Raw genomic sequence first — 25,506 nt, 5'->3', positions numbered from 1 at the left:
CGTACACGCGCGGCTCCGCTCCGTACACCTCGTACACGCGCGGCTCCGCTCCGTACACCTCGTACACGCGCGGCTCCGCTCCGTACACCTCGTACACGCGCGGCTCCGCTCCGTACACCTCGTACACGCGCGGCTCCGCTCCGTACACCTCGTACACGCGCGGCTCCGCTCCGTACACCTCGTACACGCGCGGCTCTGCTCCGTACACCTCGTACACGCGCGGCTCTGCTCCGTACACCTCGTACACGCGCGGCTCTGCTCCGTACACCTCGTACACGCGCGGCTCCGCTCCGTACACCTCGTACACGCGCGGCTCCGCTCCGTACACCTCGTACACGCGCGGCTCTGCTCCGTACACCTCGTACACGCGCGGCTCCGCTCCGTACACCTCGTACACGCGCGGCTCCGCTCCGTACACCTCGTACACACGCGGCTCCGCTCCGTACACCTCGCATACACGCGGCTCCGCTCCGTACACCTCGTACACGCGCGGCTCCGCTCCGTACACCTCGTACACACGCGGCTCTGCTCCGTACACCTCGTACACGCGCGGCTCCGCTCCGTACACCTCGTACACACGCGGCTCCGCTCCGTACACCTCGCACACACACGGCTCTGCTCCGTACACCTCGTACACGCGCGGCTCCGCTCCGTACACCTCGTACACACGCGGCTCTGCTCCGTACACCTCGTACACACGCGGCTCCGCTCCGTACACCTCGTACACACGCGGCTCCGCTCCGTACACCTCGTACACACGCGGCTCCGCTCCGTACACCTCGTACACGCGCGGCTCCGCTCCGTACACCTCGTACACGCGCGGCTCCGCTCCGTACACCTTGTACACACGCGGCTCTGCTCCGTACACCTCGTACACACGCGGCTCCGCTCCGTACACCTCGTACACACGCGGCTCCGCTCCGTACACCTCGTACACACGCGGCTCTGCTACATCCACACTGTAAACCCCTCCTGACCCCACACATAAACTTCAGCTCATCCAGCACCATGACAACCAGCACAGCAGAGTCCTGCATCCACTGAGGCCCCTGATCATGTGACCCCTGACTCCTCCCCTCCTGTGACCTCATCACAGCTCCTGGGCGCACAGAGCAGCCAGATATGTGGTGGCGGCTCTGCAGGTGGAGGTATGTGGAGACCCCATTACTGGGCGCAGGGGGCATTAACCCCTTCAGCACAGAGACTCTTTTGGGGTCTTGTGTTGCCCCTTTATAAGAATCATAAGGTTTTTGTTCTGTTTCCTGTAATGGATACATACGACCCAACTATGGAGACAGGAAGTGAGGAAACGTATTGTTCTCATAGTACAGGACCCCTTTACTGGCCCCACAGTGTAATGCCCCCATTATGCCCCTTATGCAGGATGTATGATGCCCCCACACAGTGTAATGCCCCCATTATGCCCCTTATGCAGGATGTATGATGCCCCCACACAGTGTAATGCCCCCATTATGCCCCTTATGCAGGATGTATGATGCCCCACACAGTGTAATGCCCCCATTATGCCCCTTATGCAGGATGTATGGTGCCCCCACACAGTGTAATGCCCCCATTATGCCCCTTATGCAGGATGTATGATGCCCCCACACAGTGTAATGCCCCCATTATGCCCCTTATGCAGGATGAATGATGCCCCCACAGTGTAATGCCCCCATTATGCCCCTTATGCAGTATGTATGATGCCCCCCACAGTGTAATGCCCCCATTATGCCCCTTATGCAGGATGTATGATGCCCCCACACAGTGTAATGCCCCCATTATGCCCCTTATGCAGGATGTATGATGCCCCCACAGTGTAATGCCCCCATTATGCCCCTTATGCAGGATGTATGATGCCCCCCACACAGTGTAATGCCCCCATTATGCCCCTTATGCAGGATGTATGATGCCCCCACAGTGTAATGCCCCCATTATGCCCCTTATGCAGGATGTATGATGCCCCCCACAGTGTAATGCCCCCATTATGCCCCTTATGCAGGATGTATGATGCCCCACACAGTGTAATGCCCCCATTATGCCCCTTATACAGGATGTATGATGCCCCACACAGTGTAATGCCCCCATTATGCCCCTTATGCAGTATGTATGATGCCCCACAGTGTAATGCCCCCATTATGCCCCTTATGCAGTATGTATGATGCCCCACACAGTGTAATGCCCCCATTATGCCCCTTATGCAGGATGTATGATGCCCCCCACAGTGTAATGCCCCCATTATGCCCCTTATGCAGGATGTATGATGCCCCCCACAGTGTAATGCCCCCATTATGCCCCTTATGCAGGATGTATGATGCCCCACACAGTGTAATGCCCCCATTATGCCCCTTATGCAGGATGTATGATGCCCCCACAGTGTAATGCCCCCATTATGCCCCTTATGCAGGATGTATGATGCCCCCCACAGTGTAATGCCCCCATTATGCCCCTTATGCAGGATGTATGATGCCCCACACAGTGTAATGCCCCCATTATGCCCCTTATGCAGGATGTATGATGCCCCACACAGTGTAATGCCCCCATTATGCCCCTTATGCAGTATGTATGATGCCCCCACAGTGTAATGCCCCCATTATGCCTCTTATGCAGGATGTATGATGCCCCACACAGTGTAATGCCCCCATTATGCCCCTTATGCAGGATGTATGATGCCCCACACAGTGTAATGCCCCCATTATGCCCCTTATGCAGGATGTATGATGCCCCCCACAGTGTAATGCCCCCATTATGCCCCTTATGCAGGATGTATGATGCCCCCCACACAGTGTAATGCCCCCATTATGCCCCTTATGCAGGATGTATGATGCCCCCCACAGTGTAATGCCTCCATTATGCCCCTTATGTAGTATGTATGATGCCCCCACACAGTGTAATGCCCCCATTATGCCCCTTATGCAGGATGTATGATGCCCCCACACAGTGTAATGCTCCCATTATGCCCCTTATGCAGGATGTATGATGCCCCCACACAGTGTAATGCCTCCATTATGCCCCTTATGCAGGATGTATGATGCCCTCACACAGTGTAATGCCCCCATTATGCCCCTTATGCAGGATGTATGATGCCCCCACGCAGTGTAATGCCCCCATTATGCCCCTTATGCAGGATGTATGATGCCCCCACACAGTGTAATGCCTCCATTATGCCCCTTATGCAGGATGTATGATGCCCCACAGTGTAATGCCCCCATTATGCCCCTTATGCAGGATGTATGATGCCCCCACACAGTGTAATGCCTCCATTATGCCCCTTATGCAGGATGTATGATGCCCTCACACAGTGTAATGCCCTCATTATGCCCCTTATGCAGGATGTATGATGCCCTCACACAGTGTAATGCCCCCATTATGCCCCTTATGCAGTATGTATGATGCCCCCACAGTGTAATGCCCCCATTATGCCCCTTATGTAGTATGTATGATGCCCTCACACAGTGTAATGCCCCCATTATGCCCCTTATGCAGGATGTATGATGCCCCACACAGTGTAATGCCCCCATTATGCCCCTTATGCAGGATGTATGATGCCCCCCACACAGTGTAATGCCCCCATTATGCCCCTTATGCAGGATGTATGATGCCCCCACACAGTATAATGCCCCCATTATTCAGTATAATATAATTCCAGTGTCGGTAAATAAGACGAGAATTGGCGTTATGGACGTTGTGGACCTGTATTCAGGTGCAGCTTGTTGTGTGTGGCCTAAAATATATAGGTTTTATTAGAAAACGAAATACTGGAAAATAATCTCCTCATATGTTTCCCCTTATTATCTCCAGTAATTGTATTATTACACAGGATTTTTATGATGTTACATCGGCTCATCTTCTTCTCATTCAGGTCTCTACAATATCAGATCCTCTCAGTGAAGATCTTCTATAGAAGAGAATTTTTCTGAATCACCTATCAAGGATGGATATGGACAGAGACAAGATGGCGGAGAGGATATTCCACCTCACCCTAGAGATCCTCTTCTGTCTTACTGGAGAGGTGAGAGATTCTGATGACGTCACATTACATCATTCTTATCTATGGGAATAACAGATGGACAGAACTGGAGAGGTGAGGACTCTGGAAATGTCTGGAGGGAGATTTATTAATGTGTCTCTCCATAACCAGGATTACACAGTAGTGAAGAAGACCTCTAGTGAGCGCTGTCAGGATCCTGTGTCTGAGGGAAGGGAGAGACCTCTGAGCCCAATCACGGGGCCTCCACCTCACCCCCTGATACATGAGGACATCAATGACCAGAAGATCCTAGAACTCACTTACAAGATGATTGAGCTGCTGACTGGAGAGGTGACACTGCTGGGAATGCTGGGACATTATACAGTAACGCTATGGAGGGATCGGGGGGATGACGGTATCATTGTATGTGTCAGGTTCCTATAAGATGTCAGGATGTCGCCGTCTATTTCTCCATGGAGGAGTGGGAGTATTTAGAAGAACACAAAGATCTGTACAAGAACATCATGATGGAGTTTCCCCAGCCCCTCACATCACCAGGTAATAGACAGGACTAAATACACACGGCCTATAATTATCTGTATGTAAAGAATGAATTCAGTCCCTGTATGTGTTTCCTCCAGATCTATCCAGTAAGAGGACAACACCAGAGAGATGTCCCTGTCCTCTTCTTCCACAGGACTGTAAACAAGAAGATCCCAATGTTCCTCAGGATCATCAGGTAGATGGAGAGAAGGTGTCATGAGATCTCCCCTATGATGTGTAGACGGCTGTGAAGGTCTTGTGCTCAGTCTTGTTTTATCCACCAGTATTATATGTTTTCTACTTGTGTAATGAGAACGGTGGAGATGGCAGGATTAGAGCTGATCATAGATGGGACTTCTCTGTCTGTGACTTTTACAATATTTGTTTCAGGGCGGAGATCTGATGCATATTAATACTACAGAGACATATGTGAGGGGTGATGAGCGGTGTAAAGAGGAGATTCCTACATATGACTACCCAGGTGAGTAGTAACCACTAAATTAAGAATAGTCACAGATTCTTCTCAGTCACAGGCTGCGGATGGTTTACCTGTCATTTAGGCTGACCATATCACAATTGTGTGACCACCATTTTGCATCTAGACCAAAACCTTCTCTTCCACCAAAAACAGTACAAATGACTTTGGGCATTGCAAGCCCTTTTGTATACAACTTACAACCTGGAAGATCCACCTACCAACTGAAGAAGAGATTCCTACATATGACTACCCAGATGAGTAGTGACCACTAATTAAAGAGAAGTCACAGATTCTTCTCAGACCCTGTGTCACGAGGTTACCGAAACAGTTTGGAGTCAGAAGACCTCAGCTTCTGATGGCTCCTACTCCCGCTCCGAGAAGAAACACTTCTCCGTCGTTTTAATTGTGTTTTATTTCTTCTGTCAGAACAGAAGTTAAACGGCCGTGTTGGAAATCCCTGTGCTCACAGCTGAGCTCGGTTAGCCACTAATTTTCACCTTTATAATCTGGACTCTGATACTAATCCTTGTCAGAGAGCGCTTTTGCTGCATAACTAACGGAGGGAAATGAGTGCTTATAAGAAGGAGAGTAGGAGAAATTATTTGTGACTGTTGCCTGGTTTGTATGTGTGGTAATTCCTTATCCTTCTCCATTTTGGTTTATCCCCCTACCTTCACACCCCTGTGTTTTCCTCTGTTATATGTGATTGAATATTTCGTATGCCTGGAGTTTTCTGTTAACCCCTGTCTGTGTAGCCCTGTTTGTCCAGTTGGTGTTTTACTGTGCACAGTAGCGTCCCCTTATCAGGGTGGGGGGAGAGAACAGATGGAGGGCTAACTCAAGAGTTAGGGTGAGGGTGGAGGCCCCGGCATCCTCACCTTCAGAGGTATCCTGGGGAATAGGGTGAGCTAGGGCGCCCCCTAGAGTTAGAGACAGGGTAGGAGTCCCTGGTCCCTGGTCACCCGACAGCTGTGTCATGACATTATCTCTGACAGCAACCTTTTCTTCTGATCCATGATGGATCCTATTACTGCTCTGACGAGGCAATTGCAGCAGCTCAGTCTGAAGGTGGTGGATTTACGCTCGGTGGTCTTGCAGTTCCCTAATACAGCGGGTGTACGAGTGTCGTCTCTCAGACAAACCGTAGTGGAGCCCAAGGTCGTGTTGCCTGACAGGTCTCTGGGGGGCGGGACAAGTTTGTGGTTTTCAGAGAGGCCTGTAAACAGCCTGAAAGTACAATGTCCGGTTTCCTCAGGTACAGAGGAGCAACAGGTGGGGATAGTAATCTCGCTCCTTCAGGGAGATCCCCAAGCATGGACATTTTCTCTCCCGTCTGACTCACAATCACTTCAGACGGTGGAGATTTTTTTCGGGCTCTGGGCCTTATATATGACTAGCTATTGAACCCGTTCTACGCCCGGTTGGCGAGCATTTTTATTGGTATATGGTCCACCATCCTGGTATTTGTGCTGCCCCTCATCCCTATCCTGGTATGCATGGTACCCCTCATCCCTATCCTGGTATGCATGGTACCCCTCATCCCTATCCTGGTATGCATGGTACCCCTCATCCCTATCCTGGTATGCATGGCAACCCTCATCCCCAATCATGGTATGCATGGCACCCCTCACCCCCAATCCTGGTATGCATGGTTCCCTCAGCCTTTTCCTGGCATGCATGGGCCCCTCACCCCCATTCTGGTATTCATGGCACTCCTCATCCCTCAATCCTGGTATGCATGGCACCCCATCCCTCATTCTGGGATGTATGGTACCCCTCATCCTGGTATGCATGGCACCGCATCCTTCATCCTGGTATGCATGGTACCCCTCATCCCTATCCTGGTATGCATGGCACCCCATCCCTCATCCCTATCTTGGTATGTATGGTACCCCTCATCCTGGTATGCATGGTACCCTCATCCCTATCTTGGTATGTATGGTACCCCCTCATCCCTATCCTGGTATATGGTACCCCTTCATCTCTATCCTGGTATGCATGGTAACCCCTCATCCGTATCATGGTATGCTTGGTACCCCTTCATCCCTATCCTGGTATCCATGGTGCCCCCTCATCCCCTATCCTGGCATGCATGGTATCCCCTCATCCCCCAAACCTGGCATGCATGGTATCCCCTCATCCCCAAACGTGGTATGCATGGCACCCCTCATCCCCAAACGTGGTATGCATGGCACCCCTCATCCCCAAACGTGGTATGCATGGCACCCCTCATCCCCAAACGTGGTATGCATGGCACCCCTCATCCCCAAACGTGGTATGCATGGCACCCCTCATCCCCAAACGTGGTATGCATGGCACCCCTCATCCCCAAACGTGGTATGCATGGCACCCCTCATCCCCAAACGTGGTATGCATGGCACCCCTCATCCCCAAACCTGGTATGCTTGGCACCCTTCATCCCCAATCCTGGTATGCATGGCACCCCTTATCCCCAAACCTGGTATGCTTGGCACCCTTCGTCCCCAAACCTGGTATGCATGGCACCCTTCGTCCCCAAACCTGGTATGCATGGCACTCCTCATCACCAATCCTGGTATGCATGGGCCCCTTATCCCCAATCCTGGTATGCATGGCACTCCTCATCCCCAATCCTGGTATGCATGGCACCCCTCATCTCCAATCTTGGTATGTATGGTACCCTCATCCCTATCCTGGTATGTATGGTACCCCTCATCCTGGTATGTATGGTACCCCTCATCCCTATCCTGGTATGTATGGTACCCCTCATCCCCAATCCTGGTATGCATGCACTCCCCCATCCCTCATCCTGGTATACATGTTATGCATGGTACCCCCTCATCCCTATCCTGGTATGCATGGTACCCTCTCTTCCCTATCCTGGTATACATGGTACCACCCCATCCCTCATCCTGGTATGCATGGCACCCCCTCATCTCTATCCTGGTATGCATGGTACCCCCTCATCCCTATCCTGGTATGCATGGTAACCCATCCCTCATCCTGGTATGCATGGCACCCCCTCATCCCTATCCTGGTATGCATTGTACCCCATCCCTCATCCTGGTATGTATGGTACCCCCTCATCCTTAGCCTGGTATGCATGGTACCCCTCATCCCTATCACGCTGCGCACACACAAAAAAATAGACACTTAAACTCGCCTTTCTTCCCTGTGCTCCAGCGCTGCGTCCTGTTCTGCCGGAGGCCGGGGGAGGAGTGTGGTGCCGGAGTGTTTGTGTGCTCATACCGCACTGTCTGGCACCATTTTGCTGAAGACACACTACAAATGCGTCACGCTTGCACAGTCTATAAAGACTTCAGACAGAGGGACGCTTGTAGCGTTATATTATAGATGATGACCCCGATCGCGTCTCCTTAGCCGATTTCACATTGCTCCAACTTCGGCAGAGAGACCGGCCCGCGGAGGAATATTGCTCTGAGTTCAGGAGGTGGGCCACGGATACCAAGTGGAATGTCCCCGCACTCCGTAGTCTGTTCTGTGAGGGGCTTACAGTAAGGGTGAAGTACTCCTTGGCCCTGTATGAGACTCCTGACTCCCTTGAGACAGCCATGTCTCTGACGATTCGAGTTGATGGCTGTCTTCGCCAGTGACATAGGGAGTCACCCCCGTGTGTGTGCGGGGTCCAGGGAGGTCAGTGTGGCATCACCTGAGGCACCCATGCAGGTGGGTGTGACATCTTCCTCTGGGAAATTGCCGGTAGTCCAGCATAAGCTAGGAGTGTATTTCTTTTGTGGGGAAAAAAGGGCCATTTCTTGAGTACGTGTCCTTCCCGTCCCCATAGTAAACAACCGCCGGAAAACTAGATGGCCCTGGCTGCGAGAAGGTTAGCAAACTGGGTGTACTTATCACCTCTGTGGGTAGGACACAGCTTTTTCTACCAGCTGAAGTTCATGTGGGTGGGGTTAAGGTGGAGGTGTCAGCCTTTCTGCACAGTGGGGCGGGTGTTTAACTTGATCAACTCTCGGTTTGTCCAGGCCCAAGTCCTCCGCCCACATACCCTGTCCAGACCCATACAAATAATTGTCATTGATGAAAACACAATAAATAAAAAGTCAGCTCACCCTCGAAGTTCCTGGAGCCTGGAGAGCCAACTGAGCCGCTATGAAACTGATTAGAGAGAAAGAGATGCGTCCAGCTTCAGGTAACTCGTAAAATCCGAAATCTTTATTAAATCAGTTAAAAAAATCTGTGGATGGACAAGTAGCATATAGTCACAAAACATACCCCGAAAACCCACAGTACAAAAAATACAAAAGTGACAGATGTTACAATACACAAAAAGTAAGATCATGTTTGATGTTCATGCCATTAGGGGTATGTGTTTGGACGAGATAAATCAACAAGGATTCACGATTCAATAATTTCCTATGGTGGTCCCCTCCTCTATGTGGTCTGGGTACCTTCTCAATACCAATGACATTACAACTAGATGTGTCCCCATTATGATGGAGTGAGAAGTGTTTGGACGCCGCTGAACTTTGAAAAAATGTATTTATTAGTGGCATCAGAAAAATACCTCCATGTGCAAATCTTATGGCCGCATCTATAAAAGCCTTTAGTGTGAAGCCATGTTCTTGATTGTGCTGGAATATGGTCCAAATACAAACTAGGGGACAAGATGTTTCTTTAAGTGGGTTCCCTGGTAGCCGAGAACTGTATTGGTTCAGAAAGAATGGATTTGAGTTTACTGTCCTGTTCTAACATAGGAAGGTGTCTATTAATAATTCTCTTAATCTCCTCAAATTGGGGGCTAAACTGGGATGGGCTGATTGGCACCATGTGGTTTGATTTTGTCCCCTATTATCCTCGATCTATCCATAGAGTCCACTCTAACCCTGGCCCTATTAATTGCCCAATTAGGGTAGTCGTTGCATTTCCTAAGTCTTACTTATCGGGTAAAAATCCATACTTTTACCCTTTACAGTCACGCCCCCCGATTTTGGATGATTTTCAAGAACTAGTGGAGTCGGACTTACATTTTTTGAAACGTAGAATTGATCATGGGAGTTATTTGTCTAATCTAGCCAGTAAAGAGAGACTCGCTATGGACAATCTTAAAGCAAATAAAGATTTAGTTATCCGTCAGGCGAATAAAGTGGGGGCAGTGGTACTACTCAATGCTGGTTTATATAAAAAAATGTAATCTGGCCCTTCTAGCGGATACTGAAGTCCTATAAAGAATTGAATTATGATCCCACACATAGTTTTGCTGACAAATTAAAAAAGCTATTGGAGGAAGGAGTTTCCATGGGAGCGATAGGTGTACAATTATCACAAGATCTTGTTGTTACACATCCAATCACCCCACTCTCTCCCTAAGGTACATAAACAGGTATTCCCTCTATCCATGCACCCCATAGTTGCAGGCATAGGTAGTTTGGGAGAAAGGTTGAGTTCTTGGCTAGATCTATATCTTCAGAGGTTGTAAAATGGAGTGGGTATTGCCAAGGACACTGCTTGGGTACCCAGTTGGCTAGGGAAGATACCCGGTCTATGCCTAGTTACCTGTCGGATTTTGGGGATGTTTTCTCGGAACAAGGGTGCCAAGAACTACCTCCCCATTGTCCATATGATTGCGCCATAAACCTCGTGCCTGGGGCCTAGCTGCCTAAGAGCAGACTACAATATTTCTGGTCCGGAGAGATAGGCCATGAGAGATTACATCACGGAAAGACTGGGTAAGAGTCATATCAGACTAACAAACAAAGCAGTACACTGCAACGCTAAGTATACGAACATGAAATATATGAAATTTGAATAGTATTACTGCTCTAGAAAATAGAAATAAATGAGAAATCTTAGCGCATAAATTGGCCAATTCATGTGTACCTGGTAGCCGCGATAAAGCGTTTCTGAAAGTGCCAGGACCCCACCAATGTGAATACCTCTCTAAGGGACATCCGTCTGCTTATGTGTGGAAAAGTAAGATCCTACTGCAATAAAAACTCAAAAATACCAGGACCCTATCAATGTATTTTTGAGAAACGCCTTAACGTGGCTACCAGGTACACATGAATTGGCCAATTTATGCGCTAAGATTTCTTTCTATTTTCTAGAGCAGTAATGCTATTCAAATTTCATATATTTCATGTTCACATACTTAGCGTTGTAGTGTGCTGCTTTGTTTGTTAGTATTTTATGGAGGTAGCGGCTCCTAGTAAGCACCTGTTCACACCTATTTCTTGTATTGGAAGTATCATCAGTTTTTTTCTGTTTTTAATGGTCATATTAGACCATGCTCTCCCCCCGTTGCCGCTGTGGTTTTTTTTTTTTTTTTTAAAGAAAGATGGGGAGTTACGCCCCTGCCTAGATTTCCGTGAACTCAATGCGATCACTGTCCGTGATCCTTATCCTCTTGGGCTCATTCCAGACCTCTTTAACCAAATAGTCGGGAGTAAATGGTTCTCTAAGATGGACCTCAGTGGGGGGCGTATAATCTCATATGTATTAAAGAGGGAGATGAGTGGAAGACCGCGTTCAATACGCCTGAAGGACACGGTTAACGAACGCGCCCACCATCTTTGAACACTTTATCAATGACATCTTTAGCCATGTGATAGACAGGTTTGTGGTTATCTACCTTGATGACATACTAATTTATTCTCCTGACTTTAAGTCACACCAGGTACACGTCAGGCAGGTATTACAGATACTTCGAGACAATAAATGATATGTCAAACCTGAGAAGTGTATGTTCTCGGTTGAGGAGATCCCTTTCCTAGGAAACATGTTGTCTTCCACCCGTTTTCGCATGGATCCAGTGAAAGTCCGGGCGGTATTGGATTGGGATCGTCCGGAGAATTTGAAGGCGTCACAAAAGTTTTTAGGTTTCGCCAACTACTACCGCAAGTTCATAAAGAATTTTTCGGTAGTAGCCAAACCTCTTACTGATATGACCAGAATGGGACAGACTTCTCCAGGTGGTCCAGTCCTGCCAGGGAGGCATTTGATGCGTTGAAAAGGTGTTTTTATTCTTTGCCGATTCTTATACAGCCTGACGTCTCTCGACCTTTTGTCGTTGAGGTCGATGCGTCTGAGGTGGGAGTAGGGGCTGTGTTGTCGCAGGGTTTGTCTCCTGGTAAATGGCAACTATGTGCTTATTTCTCTAAAAAACTGTCACCTGCAGAGAGAAATTCTGATATTGGTAACAGGGAACTCTTAGCTATGAAATGGGCTTTTGAGGAGTGGCGTCATTTTTTTTGGAGGAGGTGGTCCACCCTGTGATGGTAGTCATGGATCATAAGACTCTGGTATACTTGGAATCGGCAAAACGTCTTAACACCTTGTCAGGCTAGATGGACATTGTTCTTTACCAGGTTTAACTTCTTTGTCACATATAGGCTGGGGAACAAAAAACTTTAAGGCAGATGCCTTGTCCCGTTGCTTTCCTGGGGTAGGAGACAAGTGTGAACCGCTACCTATTCTTCAAAATGGGGTGGTTATGGCGTCTATATGCTCCGATCTGGAAAGAGAGGTTGTTGACGCTCAGAGGGCCTTCCTTCTGCCTGTCCACTTGGTAAACTGTTTGTTCCTGTAATTCTCCGTCTTAGAACCCTCAGTGAACATCACGATTCGGTGTTGGCCAACATACTGGTAATATAGCCACCGTGGATCTGCTTACTCAGCGTTTTTGGAGGCCAGGTGCTCATAAGCATGTCCGGGAGTACGTAGCCACCTGCAGTGTCTGTGCGCCTTCAAAGACCCCTTATACTTGTCCGTCGGGGGCTCTCCAACCTTTGGAGATTCCCAGTAGACCTTGGACTCGCTTATCGGTCGATTTTTATCACAGATCTACCCGTGTAGGCGGGGAATACTGTAATCCTTGTAGTGGTTGATAGATTCAGTACAATGTCTCATTTTGTCGCATTGCCAACTTTACCTAATGCCAAATCCTTGGCGCAAGTTTTCATCAGAGAAATAATTAGATTACATGGGATCCCGACCAACATTGTTTCTGATCGGGGGTTGCAGTTTGTCTCCAAATTTTGGAGGGCATTTTGCACCCGTTTGGGGATCCATTTGTCCTTTTCTTCTGCGTTTCACCTGCAGTCTAATGGGCAGACGGAGCAAGTTAACCAGAATCTGGAGACGTACAGTACAGACCAAAAGTTTGGACACATCTTCTCATTTAAAGATTTTTCTGTATTTTCATGATTATGAAAATTGTACATTCACACTGAAGGCATCAAAACTATGAATTAACACATGTGGAATTATATACTTAACAAAAAAGTATGAAACAACTGAAAATATGTCTTATATTCTAGGTTCTTCAAAGTAGCCACCTTTTGCTTTGATGACTGCTTTGCACACTCTTGGCATTCTCTTGAGGAGCTTCAAGAGGTAGTCACCGGAAATGGTCTTCCAAGAATCTTGAAAGAGTTTCCAGAGATGCTTAGCACTTGTTGGCCCTTTTGCCTTCACTCTGCGGTCCAGCTCACCCCAAACCATCTCGATTGGGTTCAGGTCTGGTGACTGTGGAGGCCAGGTCATCTGGCGTAGCACCCCATCACTCTCCTTCTTGGTCAGATAGCCCTTACACAGCCTGGAGGTGTGTTTGGGGTCATTGTCCTATTGAAAAATAAATGATGGTCCAACTAAACGCAAACCGGATGGAATAGCATGCCGCTGCAAGATGCTGTGGTAGCCATGCTGGTTCAGTATGCCTTCAATTTTGAATAAATCCCCAACAGTGTCACCAGCAAAGCCCCCCCACACCATCACACCTCCTCCTCCATGCTTCACGGTGGGAACCAGGCATGTAGAGTCCATCCGTTCACCTTTTCTGTGTCGCATAAAGACATGGTGGTTGGAACCAAATTTGGACTCATCAGACCAAAGCACAGATTTCCACTGGTCTAATGTCCATTCCTTGTGTTCTTTAGCCCAAACAAGTCTCTTCTGCTTGTTGCCTGTCCTGAGCTGTGGTTTCCTAGTAGCTATTTTACCATGAAGGCCTGCTGCACAAAGTCTCCTCTTAACAGTTGTTGTAGAGATGTGTCTGCTGCTAGAACTTTGTGTGGCATTGGCCTGGTCTCTAATTTGAGCTGCTGTTAACCTGCGATTTCTGAGGCCGGTGACTCGGATAAACTTATCCTCAGAAATAGAGGTGACTCTTGGTCTTCCTTTCCTGGGGCGGTCCTCATGTGAGACAGTTTCTTTGTAGCGCTTGATGGTTTTTGCAACTGCAGTTGGGGACACTTTCAAAGTTTGCCCAATTTTTCGGACTGACTGACCTTCATTTCTTAAAGTAATGATGGCCACTCGTTTTTTTTTACTTAGCTGCTTTTTTCTTGCCATAATACAAATTCTAACAGTCTATTCAGTAGGACTATCAGCTGTGTATCCACCAGACTTCTGCACAACACAACTGATGGTCCCAACCCCATTTATAAGGCAAGAAATCCCACTTATTAAACCTGACAGGGCACACCTGTGAAGTGAAAACCATTTCCGGTGACTGCCTCTTGAAGCTCATCAAGAGAATGCCAAGAGTGTGCAAAGCAGTCATCAAAGCAAAAGGTGGATACTTTGAAGAACCTAGATTATAAGACATATTTTCAGTTGTTTCACACTTTTTTGTTAAGTATATAATTCCACATGTGTTAATTCATAGTTTTGATGCCTTCAGTGTGAATGTACATTTTTCATAGTCATGAAAAAAACAGAAAAATCTTTAAATGAGAAGGTGTGTCCAAACTTTTGGTCTGTACAGTTCTTATAAAATCATAGCCATCGTCAATCTCGTAGCATTTTGCCTTGCTTTACCGCCTACCTTTAGGATCCATAATGTTTTTCATCGTTCTCGCCTCAAAAAATATGTTGCATCTACATAGTAACATAGTAATGTAGGTTGAATAAAAACCTAGGTCCATCAAGGTCAACCTTTCTCCCCCAATTGTACTCCCTACACTAACACTTCACTAACTTACTGGAACTAGGCCTCACAATTGTGTTACCATTTTTATTATTACTGCACAATTACAGATGAACCAGTTTAGAATTTTTTTAATCGGTTTTATTTATTGTATTACTCTTATGGTATTACTAAAGTCCTTGTATCTAAATCTGTTGATCCAGAAGAAGGCAAAAACCCCAGGATACCTTCAGCCAATTTACATCATGGGGGAAAAAATTCCTTCTTGACCCCGAGAAAAGGCGATCAGTACAAGAACCCTGGCTCAATTGTACTACTATAGGTGTAACATTAATTTAACTGTAGCCGACAATATTATGTGTATCAAGGAAATCATCCAGCCCTTTTTTGAAATCTGATATAGTGTCGGCCATTCCTACCTCTTGTGGTAGGGAATTCCACAGCCTGACTGCAAAGAACCCTTTCCTGTTTAGGTGCCGGAATCGTCTTTCTTCCACCCGTAAGGAGTGCCCCCTGGTCTTTAGTATAGTCTTTGGAAGGAATAAGTCATGTGCTAGACCTTTGTACTGACCACACATATTAAAACATATACATGTAAATGAGATCCCCCTCTGGGCCGTCATTTTTCTAAGCAAAACAAGCTTAACTTTTTCAACCTCTCATCATATGAGAGGCCTCCATCCCATGTAATAATCTAGTTGCCCGCCTTTGAACTGACTAACTTCTGAATATCCTTTTTAAAATATGGAGCCCAAAACTGGCTCCCATATTCCATATGTGGCCTCACCAGTGATTTATAAAGAGATAACAATACGTTGGGATTGCAGGATTTTTTTATACACCCTAAAATCATGTTTGCTTTTGCGGCTCCCGCTTGACATTGAGTACTGCTGCTCAGCTTACTTGTAACCAGAATACCCAAATCCTTCTCTGTTCTGTAGTCCCGAGTATACTCCCACTTAATGTATATGTAATATGCATTACTCCGTCCTAGGTGCATTACTCTACATTTATTTACATTAAACTTCATCTGCCAAGTGTTTGCCCATTCAGTCGTCTTATCCGGATCGTTCTGCAATATCGTAATGTCAAGATCAGATTTTAATATCCTACTTAGTTTGGTGTCGTCTGCAAAAACTGACACCTTACTCACAATCCCATCCCCCAGGTCATTAATAAAGAGGTTAAAAAGAATTGGTCCTAGCACAGATCTCTTATCTTCTGTATCATCACCTCTACCTCCATCACCTGTCATTGTCAACGGAAATTTGGAGTTTCAGATTGCTAAAATCTTGGATTCTCATCTTTTTTGTCGGTCACTTCAGTATCTGGTACATTGGAGGGGGTATGGTCCTGAGGAGAGGATGTGGGTACCAGCATCCGATGTTCATGCGGCCAGACTGGTCCAGGCTTTTCATGCGGCTTGCCCCAATAGGCCTCGTCCTGAGGTTCCGGAGGTCCCTCGTAGAAGAGGGGGTACTGTCATGGGGTTACCGCGACAGTTTGGAGCCAGAAGACCTCAGCATCGGATGGCTCCTACTCCAGTTCTGAGAAGAAGCACCTCTCCGTTATTTTAATTGTGTTTATTTCTTCTAGCAGAACAGGGGTGAAACGGCCATGTTGGAAATCCCTGTGCTCACATCTGAGCTCGGTTAGCCACTCCTTTTCGCTTTATAATCTGGGCTCTGTTACTAATCCTTGTCAGAGATAGCTTTTGCTGCATGACTAACGGAGGGAGAGGAGTGCTTATAAGAAGGAGAGTTGGAGGAATTATTTGTGACTGTTGTCTGGTTTGTATGTGTGGTAATTCCTTATCCTTCTCCATTTTGGTTAATCCCCCTACCTTCACACCCTGGTGTTTTCCTCTGTTATATGTGAGTGAATATTTGATATGTCTGGAGTTTTCTGTTAACCCCTGTCTGTGTAGCCCTGTTTGTCAGGTTGGTGTACTACTGTGCACAGTAGCGCCCCCTTCTCTGGGTGGGCGGAGAGAACAGATGGAGGGCTAACTCAGGAGTTAGGGCGAGGGCAGAGGCCCTGGCATCCTCACCTTCAGAGGTATCCCGGGAAATAGGGCGAGCTAGGGCGCCCCCTAATGTTAGGGACAGGGTAGAAGCCCCTGGTCACCTGACAGCTGTGTCGTGACATCCTGGTTGTGGCTGTTTTATCAGTGATGTATCACAATCACTTATCACAATCATGTGATCACCATTTTGCCTTTAGACCACAAGCTTCACCAAAAACTCCTTCACCAAAAACTTTCACGCCACCAGAAAACGTTAATAGAGCCTTTGTCCGTCAGAGGGTAAAACGTAAAGTAACAAGTCCATACAATAGTGCTGGTTAGCCTACCTAGCTTAGAGTCCAGCTTCAATGTCCTTTAGCAGAGTAATTTCTTCCAGGAGACCTGCAATCTCCATACATCCAGCATGTGTGAAACCGCTCCAGAGCTGTTACCTCCAGGCCCTCCCCACACCAAATGCTCTAAAGGCTGTGAATTTTATCCTCTGACCTCCTCCCTCTACAGGTGTTCAATCACCTTAGCACTAAAGATGGCTGATTAACCCCCTTGTGTGCTGGAACCTTTTTCCTATGTTTAATTACTGGAGCTAACAATCTCAGTGCTACACATCTCCCCTCCAATACTTTACCAGTGACTTTGTCACATTATGTAGAATGTGCTGAGAAGTTAGAAAATCACTTGAAGAAAAATATTATGATGGACCTCTTAGAGAAAGCGGAGGGTAATGATGCTGTTGGCTTCCTAGAACCCTGATATCTTAATGGATGAATCTACCTTCTCTCCCTTCTGTGCTGCTGAATGTGCTCATATGGTCCCTACAAGACCCGGTCCAGTCTTTATGACCAAACTTCACTTTTATGATCGACAACATTAAATGCGCAGTGAGGCCAAGTGTGAATTTCTGTACAATAACAACAGAGTTTCCCTTATCCTGGTTTCATAGATTCACTCCACACCTGTGCCATGATATATCTCTAAGCTGTGCGTGGCTGATGGCTGTAATATACATTTATTCACGCCTGCAGGAGATGTGTTGGCTCCAGCCCTGGTTTCATGGATTCACTCCACATCATAAATTCCATTATGTTTTCATTCCTAAGGAATTCAGATTACTGCACAATCTCTCCTGAAATGGGGGCGCTAATACTTTCTCTACTCTTCTGGTCAGGACTCATAGTAGCTCCATTGGTCCACCATAAATGAGTGCAACTCCGGTTTAGTGTTGGAGCTCTCCCCTCATACATACGTTGTTGTTGTTGTTGGGGATGTAGCTTTTTTTTTTTTTAATCTATGTCTATTGGTTTACAGATTTTTAATTTTGCATGATTTGGGGTGGAATCGGATTTCTTCTTTTTTTTTTCTTTTTTGCTTGCAGCAGCATGGAATATAAGGCAATAATCCCTGGCTGGATGCATGTAATACACTATCCCTAGTGCTATAGCTCACCCGTATACAAATTGTAGATAAAAGAGGTAATATTATAGAATATGGAATAGATTTAAATCTGCCTCATAAAAAAAAAAAAAAGTCCCATTATTAAGGAGTGGGTCTCCTAGACTGGTAATGCCCATGTACTAAGTGCATGGGCTGAAAAACTTTTACCCCTGGGGGTATGCATGAATATAGAAAAGAATGTCTGAAGTAGGCCTCAAAAATTGTTCATGCGGGCATCATAAATACCTTTAACATAATTAATGGGGGTGTCGCATGATGAGCACCCTGTTGATGTGGTGGTGGAGGAGGATGAGAAGAAGGAGGACGACCTAAAAAAGAAGAAATCCTGAAGCGTATACCCATGTCTGGGTGTGAAGGGGTGCATGGGAATAGACCAGAAAAAAAATGGATTTGAGTTCATGTTCTGCGACGGTCATTCAGTGGTGGTGAGAAGTCTGGGCCAATCCAGGCCTTGTTTATTTTGATAAGAGTCAGCCTGTCACCATTTTCAATTGACAGGTGGATGCTCTTATCTGTTATAATACCCCCCCCCCCCTGCATCCTCCCTGGTAGGGGTACACCCATGAAGAGGATCAGGTAAGGCCGGAACACCTCCCGCAGCTGGGACTTCTGGTCCGTGGATAGCTGCGGGTTGAATTCTGCATCCTCAATAGACCCTGCATCCCGGGCTGCTGCCAGTAAGTCCACTAGGACTCCTGTCTCGCCTTCTTTGGGGACGCTACACACAGAAAGGGCACAGGATTCCCTGTCATGATGAGCTTTTATCATGTTGACGTGGAAGACATTCTGCCTCTTCCTGGTGTACAGTACAGACCAAAAGTTTGGACACACCTTCTCATTTAAAGATTTTTCTGTATTTTCATGACTATGAAAATTGTACATTCACACTGAAGGCATCAAAACTATGAAACTATGAATTAACACATGTGGAATTATATACTTAACAAAAAAGTGTGAAACAGCTGAAAATATGTCTTATATTCTAGGTTCTTCAAAGTAGCCACCTTTTGCTTTAATGACTGCTTTGCCCACTCTTGGCATTCTCTTGATGAGCTTCAAGAGGTAGTCACTGGAAATGGTTTTCACTTCAGAGGAGTGCCCTGTCAGGTTTAATAAGTGGGATTTCTTGCCTTATAAATGGGGTTGGGACCATCAGTTGTGTTGTGCAGAAGTCTGGTGGATACACAGCTGATAGTCCTACTGAATAGACTGTTAGAATTTGTATTATGGCAAGAAAAAAGCAGCTAAGTAAAGAAAAATGAGTGGCCATCATTACTTTAAGAAATGAAGGTCAGTCAGTGCAAAAAATTGGGAAAACTTTGAAAGTGTCCCCAAGTGCAGTTGCAAAAACCATCAAACGCTACAAAGAAACTGTCTCCCATGAGGACCGCCCCAGGAAAGGAAGACCAAGAGTCACCTCTGCTTCTGAGGATAAGTTTATCCGAGTCACCAGCCTCAGAAATCGCAGGTTAACAGCAGCTCACATTAGAGACCAGGTCAATGCCACACAGAGTTCTAGCAGCAGACACATCTCTACAACTGTTAAGAGGAGACTTTGTGCAGCAGGCCTTCATGGTAAAATAGCTGCTAGGACACCACTGCTAAGGACAGGCAACAAGCAGAAGAGACTTGTTTGGCTAAAGAACACAAGGAATGGACATTAGACCAGTGGAAATCTGTGCTTTGGTCTGATGAGTCCAAATTTGAGATCTTTGCTTCCGACCATCGTGTCTTTGTACGGCGCAGAAAAGGTGAACGGATGGACTCTACATGCCTGGTTCCCACCGTGAAGCATGGAGGAGGAGATGTGATGGTGTGGGGGTGCTTTGCTGGTGACACTGTTGGGGATTTATTCAAAATTGAAGGCATACTGAACCAGCATGGCTACCACAGCATCTTGCAGCGGCATGCTATTCCATCCGGTTTGCGTTTAGTTGGACCATCATTTATTTTTCAACAGGACAATGACCCCAAACACACCTCCAGGCTGTGTAAGGGCTATTTGACCAAGGAGAGTGATGGGTTGCTACACCAGATGACCTGGCCTCTACAGTCACCAGACCTGAACCCAATCGAGATGGTTTGGGGTGAGCTGAACCACAGAGTGAAGGCAAAAGGGCCAACAAGTGCTAAGCATCTCTGGTAACTCCTTCAAGATTGTTGGAAGACCATTTCTGGTGACTGCCTCTTGAAGCTCATCAAGAGAATGCCAAGAGTGTGCAAAGCAGTCATCAAAGCAAAAGGTGGCTACTTTGAAGAACCTAGAATATAAGACATATTTTCAGTTGTTTCACACTTTTTTGTTAAGTATATAATTCCACATGTGATAATTCATAGTTTTGATGCCTTCAGTGTGAATGTACAGTTTTCATAATCAAAAAAATACAGAAACATTTTTAAATGAGAAGGTGTGTCCAAACTTTTGGTCTGTACTGTAGTTCACATCATTGAAGTGCTGGCATATGGGGTATGGGCTTCCCAGGCCGCCTGAAGCTTGTTCTGGGTCATTGGAACTAGGACCCACACCTTCTGACCCACTTCGTACACCCGCTCACGGGCGTTCTGATCATACCACAGCTTCTGGCTGGCCTGGGCCTGCACCATATTCTCATGCACCAGCTGCGTCATTGCCTGCATTTTGTCACGGAGCCGCATGACATACTCTATAACGGACACTTCGGGTGAGTTCAATTTCCCTTCCCAGGATTCTCTTACCAGACCAAGGGGGCCCCGGACTCGTCTGCCAAACAGGAGCTCGAAGGGGGAGAACCCCATTGAGGCCTGTGGTACCTCTCTGTAAGCAAAGAGCAGGTGTGTGAGGTAACGCTCCCAGTCGTGCCAACGGAACTCAACCAGCATCTTAAGCATCTGCTTAAAGGTACCATTGAATCGCTCACACAAACCATTGGTCTGTGGGTGATATGAACTTGATACTAGGTTCCATTAACCGAGACATGAACTGAGTCTCCTGGTCCATAAGCATCTTCTTGGGGAATCCTACTCTCGAAAAAATGGCCAGGAGGGCATCTGCCATCTTATCAGCCCTATTGGAGGACAAAGCTACTACCTTCGGGTACCGGGTAGCATAGTCTACCACAGTAAGGATGAACTGTTTTCCAGAGCTGCTGGGAATGGCCAGCGGGCCAATGATGTCCACAGCAATCTCTGGAATGCTCTATGGTGGCTGGCAAAAGGATCAGGGGAGCCTTGGGTGCACGCCCCGACTTCTCCACTCTTTGAAGACCTTATCTACCTGGGGATAAGGTCTTCAGGGGACACCAACTCACGGCGGATGAGGGTTCATACAGCTCCGGTGTCCTTGAGCCCCAAAGTGACTTTATCACGCACGGTGACTGATTGTCACAGACCCCCTAACCGCCCCACCCACAAAAAGGACACCTTCAGTAGGCCCCTGGGTCTTAGGTGTGGAATTCTTCTGTCTGCGGGCAGATGAGCCCTGTCACAGGTATAGCACCGCCGTGAGTCCGATGCAGACCGGGTGCTGGAAGATGAGGCAGGAGCCCCAGCAGGCCGGCTGGGTGGAACACTGGGGGTGGTTGTCGGCTTACCCTTTTTTCCAGCTGGCGGCGGCCGACTTCTGCGCCTCTGGTGTGCGGTTGGCTTCATAGGCATCCGCGATCTGGGCTGCTTTGGCGGCCTCCTTTGGCTCCAGCACAAACTGTCGCACTTCCACTGGGCAAAGACGAAGAAGCTGGTCCTTCACCATCAGATCCTTCAGGTCCTCAAAGGTGGTGACTGACAGTCCTTGGACCCACTGCTCAAAGTTGGTTCGGAGCTCATCCACCACATCACTGTAGCTATCGTGGTCCACGTTGGAGGGCTCTGAACTTCTTCCGGTAAACTTTCGGAGTTAGCTGGTACTTTTTTATCAAGGCCTGCTTGACTGCCTCATAGTCTCCATCTTGGTCTCGAGGGAGAGAAGCAAACGCCACCAGAGCTCTTCCTCTGAGCCCTGGAGTTAAATACCTGGCCCACTGGGCTTCAGGCAGCTGGTACTGCCTGCAGGCTTTTTCAAATCCCTGCAGAAATATGTCCAAGTACCCATCTTTTTCCATCACAGGGAAATGCTCAGTACGGCGTTTAAAGCTGTTGGCACTGTTGGATTCACAGGTCTGCGTGGAGGATGGGTCCTTATGAATCCAGGCTAGCTCCATCTGATACTGTCGCTCCCGCTCAGCAGCCTCTCGGTCATCTTTTCGCTCCTCTCTGTCAGCTTGGGCCTGATCCTCGGCTCTCTCAGCCTCTCGCTCCTGGAATTTCAGGAACAGCTGCAGTTGTCCGTCACGATCGTCTGCGGCGAGCTGCTCCAATGCCATCTGCAGGTGGGGGTCCACACTACCCTGGCTGCGGGTCTGGCTGGCAATAACAGGTGGGACCCCTGCAGCAGCGCCATCCGGACCTTGGCTGGCCGCCCCATCATCAGGGCTCTGCTGTCGGACGGGCTCTGCAGCACCTTGCAACAGTTCAATCATTTGGTGCCTGGTCTTGCCCGTGGGGTCAATCTGACACAGCTCACAGAGGGTCGTGATAGTGTCCTCTGACTGCTGGTGGTACCAGGGCTCTCCAAATAAAAGATAGGACAGAAAAACAAGAGAAGGTGGGGGATGCAACTGCTTTGCATGCAGTAATGTCCCAGATAAAAAATATTAAAACACTGAGTCTGATTCCTTAAAACTTTAAACAGAATTCTCACAAGAACCGTGCAAGTTTTCAGTGACAGGAATGATTGCTCAATACAGCCTCTGATGTTCTGTAATATCCCACCGCTTGCCACCAATTGTCAGGAAACAACACCGGAGGGATCATACAATATCTCACTTCTGCCATCAATTTGTCAGGCTTTCGCACACACACAATATCGATTACTCACTACGTAGTTACTGGCCAGCTAGCAGTGAGCGTATGGCGTACACACCTTCAAATTCCAAGTCATGGAATATGTGTATATGCCCCTGTACGATCACTGCCAGCTTCACGATAACCCAATTAATATTATTCGCTGCCACCACCGATAAGATTTGAAATACAGGCCTGATCGGGTGCCTGCTTTCTGGTAGCATATGGCCTACCCACAGTAAATTAAGTGGGTTCTTCTCACTATAGTAATGCCAAATACATGGATGCTAAATATGGTTTGGCACACTGCAAGGCTCAGAAGCGAGGGGGAGATCTGACTTTGGGAGATCAGATATTGCTGGATTGGTTTATGGAAGCCGTGTTACTTTTCAAGAGCCTTTGAGCCACTAATAATGTGGAAATCTCTGTTTTTCCACTGACACAGATAATGGACCTGAGTGGGGACTTGTTTTTTTGCAGAACGAGTAGAAGTTTTATTGGTATTATTTTCACCTACATAACATTGTTTTGTGGCATCTTATTCCATATTTGGGACGCAGAATGAACAAACATTTAACACCACGCTCTACTGGTTCATCCTATAAGGTTTTCTATTAGACTGTGAACTGTCATTGTCTTGGTTAATAATACAATTTTTGTCGTAACTTACCATTTTTACTGACAGCTTAAGTAGAAATGTTCAAAAATATTACATTCAAGGATATTTTATTCAAAAATAATTGTTTTTTTTTCTTGGCAGATGACTGTACCAGGAGATCAGAGGTACAGCTGACATCTTCAATTTTTAAATCAGACGATCTTGTGATCCCACAGGATACAATTGAAGTGAATGCCATTACTCCAGATATACCATCATCCCTTCACAGCAAAGATCTATCATCTGATCCTATGAAACAGGTCCTGTCTTCTGATTCATTACCGACTACTAAGGAAAATCAAAGTCACAAAATAAGCATTAAGAAACGAACTGCTCCTAAAGCAAAGAAGCCATGTTCACGTCCAGAATATGGAAATAGTTTTCCTCTCCAAAAGTCTTTTCTTAAACATCAAAACATTCACACAGTAGAGAATAGATTTTCTTGTTCCAAGTGTATGAAGTGTTTTAACCAGAAATCAAAACTTGTTCAACACCAGAAAACCCACACAGGGGAAAAGCCTTTTTCCTGTTCAGATTGTGGGAAATGTTTTCTGAAGAAATCATCTCTTCTTAGTCACCAGAGAACTCACACTGTGGAGAAGCCTTTTTCCTGTTCAGAATGTGGAAAATATTTTAGACATAAATCTAGTCTTGTTATGCACCAAATAACGCACACAGGGAAGAAGCCTTTTTCATGTTCAGAATGTGGGAAATGTTTTAACCGAAAAGCATATCTTAATAGCCATCAGAAAACCCACAGAAGGGAGAAGCCTTTTTCATGTTCAGAATGTGGGAAATGTTTTAAATGGAAATCAGATTTTGTTAAGCATCAAAGAACCCACACAGGGGAGAAGCCTTTTTCATGTTCAGAATGTGAGAAATGTTTTAGCCAGAAAGTGGAACTTGATGGCCACCAGAGAACTCACACAGGGGAGAAGCCTTTTTCATGTTTAGTATGTGGGAAATGTTTTAAACAGAAATCAAATCTTGTTATTCACCAGAGAATCCACACAGGGGAGAAGCCCTTTTCATGTTTAGTATGTGGGAAATGTTTTACACAGAAATCGCATCTTGTTATTCACCAGAGAACCCACACAGGGGAGAAGCCTTTTTCATGTTCAGAATGTTGGAAACGTTTCCACAAGAAATCACATCTTGTTAGACACCAGAGAACCCACACAGGGGAGAAGCCCTTTTTTTGTTCAGAATGTGGGAAATATTTTGCACAGAAATCAGATTTTGTTACGCACCAGAAAATTCACAAAGGGGAGAAGCCTTTTTCCTGTTCAGAATGTGGGAAATGTTTTAACAATAAAAGGAATCTTATTATTCACCACAGAACTCACACAGGGGAGAAGCCTTTCTCCTGTTCAGAATGTGAGAAATGTTTTAACGATAAATGGAATCTTATTATTCACCACAGAACTCACACAGGGGAGAAGCCTTTTTCATGTTCAGAATGTGGGAAATGTTTTATCAAGAAATCATATCTTGTTAGACACCAGAGAACCCACACAGGGGAGAAGCCTTTTTCCTGTTCAGAATGTGGGAAATGTTTTGTGAAGAAATCATCTCTTCTTAGTCACCAGAGTAGTCACACAGGGGAGAAGCCTTTTTCATGTTCTTAATGTGCGAAATGTTTTAC

At 46.7% G+C, this 25,506-nt stretch overlaps 1 protein-coding gene across 1 annotated transcript; it reads left to right on the top strand.

Moving 5' to 3' along the window:
* Positions 1–1,059: 1,059 nt before the first annotated feature.
* On the top strand, positions 1,060–25,506 carry LOC141204968 (uncharacterized). The gene is made up of 7 exons (XM_073664008.1): positions 1,060–1,148; positions 3,860–4,009; positions 4,139–4,318; positions 4,402–4,525; positions 4,609–4,706; positions 4,901–4,991; positions 23,964–25,506. The coding sequence occupies exons 2-7, from the start codon at positions 3,932–3,934 to the stop codon at positions 25,487–25,489; spliced, it is 2,097 nt and encodes a 698-aa protein (XP_073520109.1). The 5' UTR covers positions 1,060–1,148; positions 3,860–3,931; the 3' UTR covers positions 25,490–25,506.

The sequence above is a fragment of the Phyllobates terribilis genome, unplaced genomic scaffold, assembly GCF_046119375.1.
Source record: "Phyllobates terribilis strain yellow unplaced genomic scaffold, ASM4611937v1 Scaffold_136__1_contigs__length_4911898, whole genome shotgun sequence".
NCBI classification, from domain to species: Eukaryota; Metazoa; Chordata; class Amphibia; order Anura; family Dendrobatidae; genus Phyllobates; species Phyllobates terribilis.
The sequence above is the reverse complement of the archived record's forward strand: the minus strand, read 5'-3'. Positions and strand labels throughout refer to the sequence as shown.

What these genes read in the sequence shown, in the direction of transcription:
- LOC141204968 (XM_073664008.1), top strand. Translation starts at nt 3,932, where the DNA reads ATGGATATGGACAGAGACAAGATGGCGGAGAGGATATTCCACCTCACC. An exon ending in TTGAGCTGCTGACTGGAGAG is followed by an intron (nt 4,319 to 4,401) that starts GTGACACTGCTG and finishes TGTATGTGTCAG; the next exon opens with GTTCCTATAAGATGTCAGGA. An exon ending in ATGTTCCTCAGGATCATCAG is followed by an intron (nt 4,707 to 4,900) that starts GTAGATGGAGAG and finishes TATTTGTTTCAG; the next exon opens with GGCGGAGATCTGATGCATAT.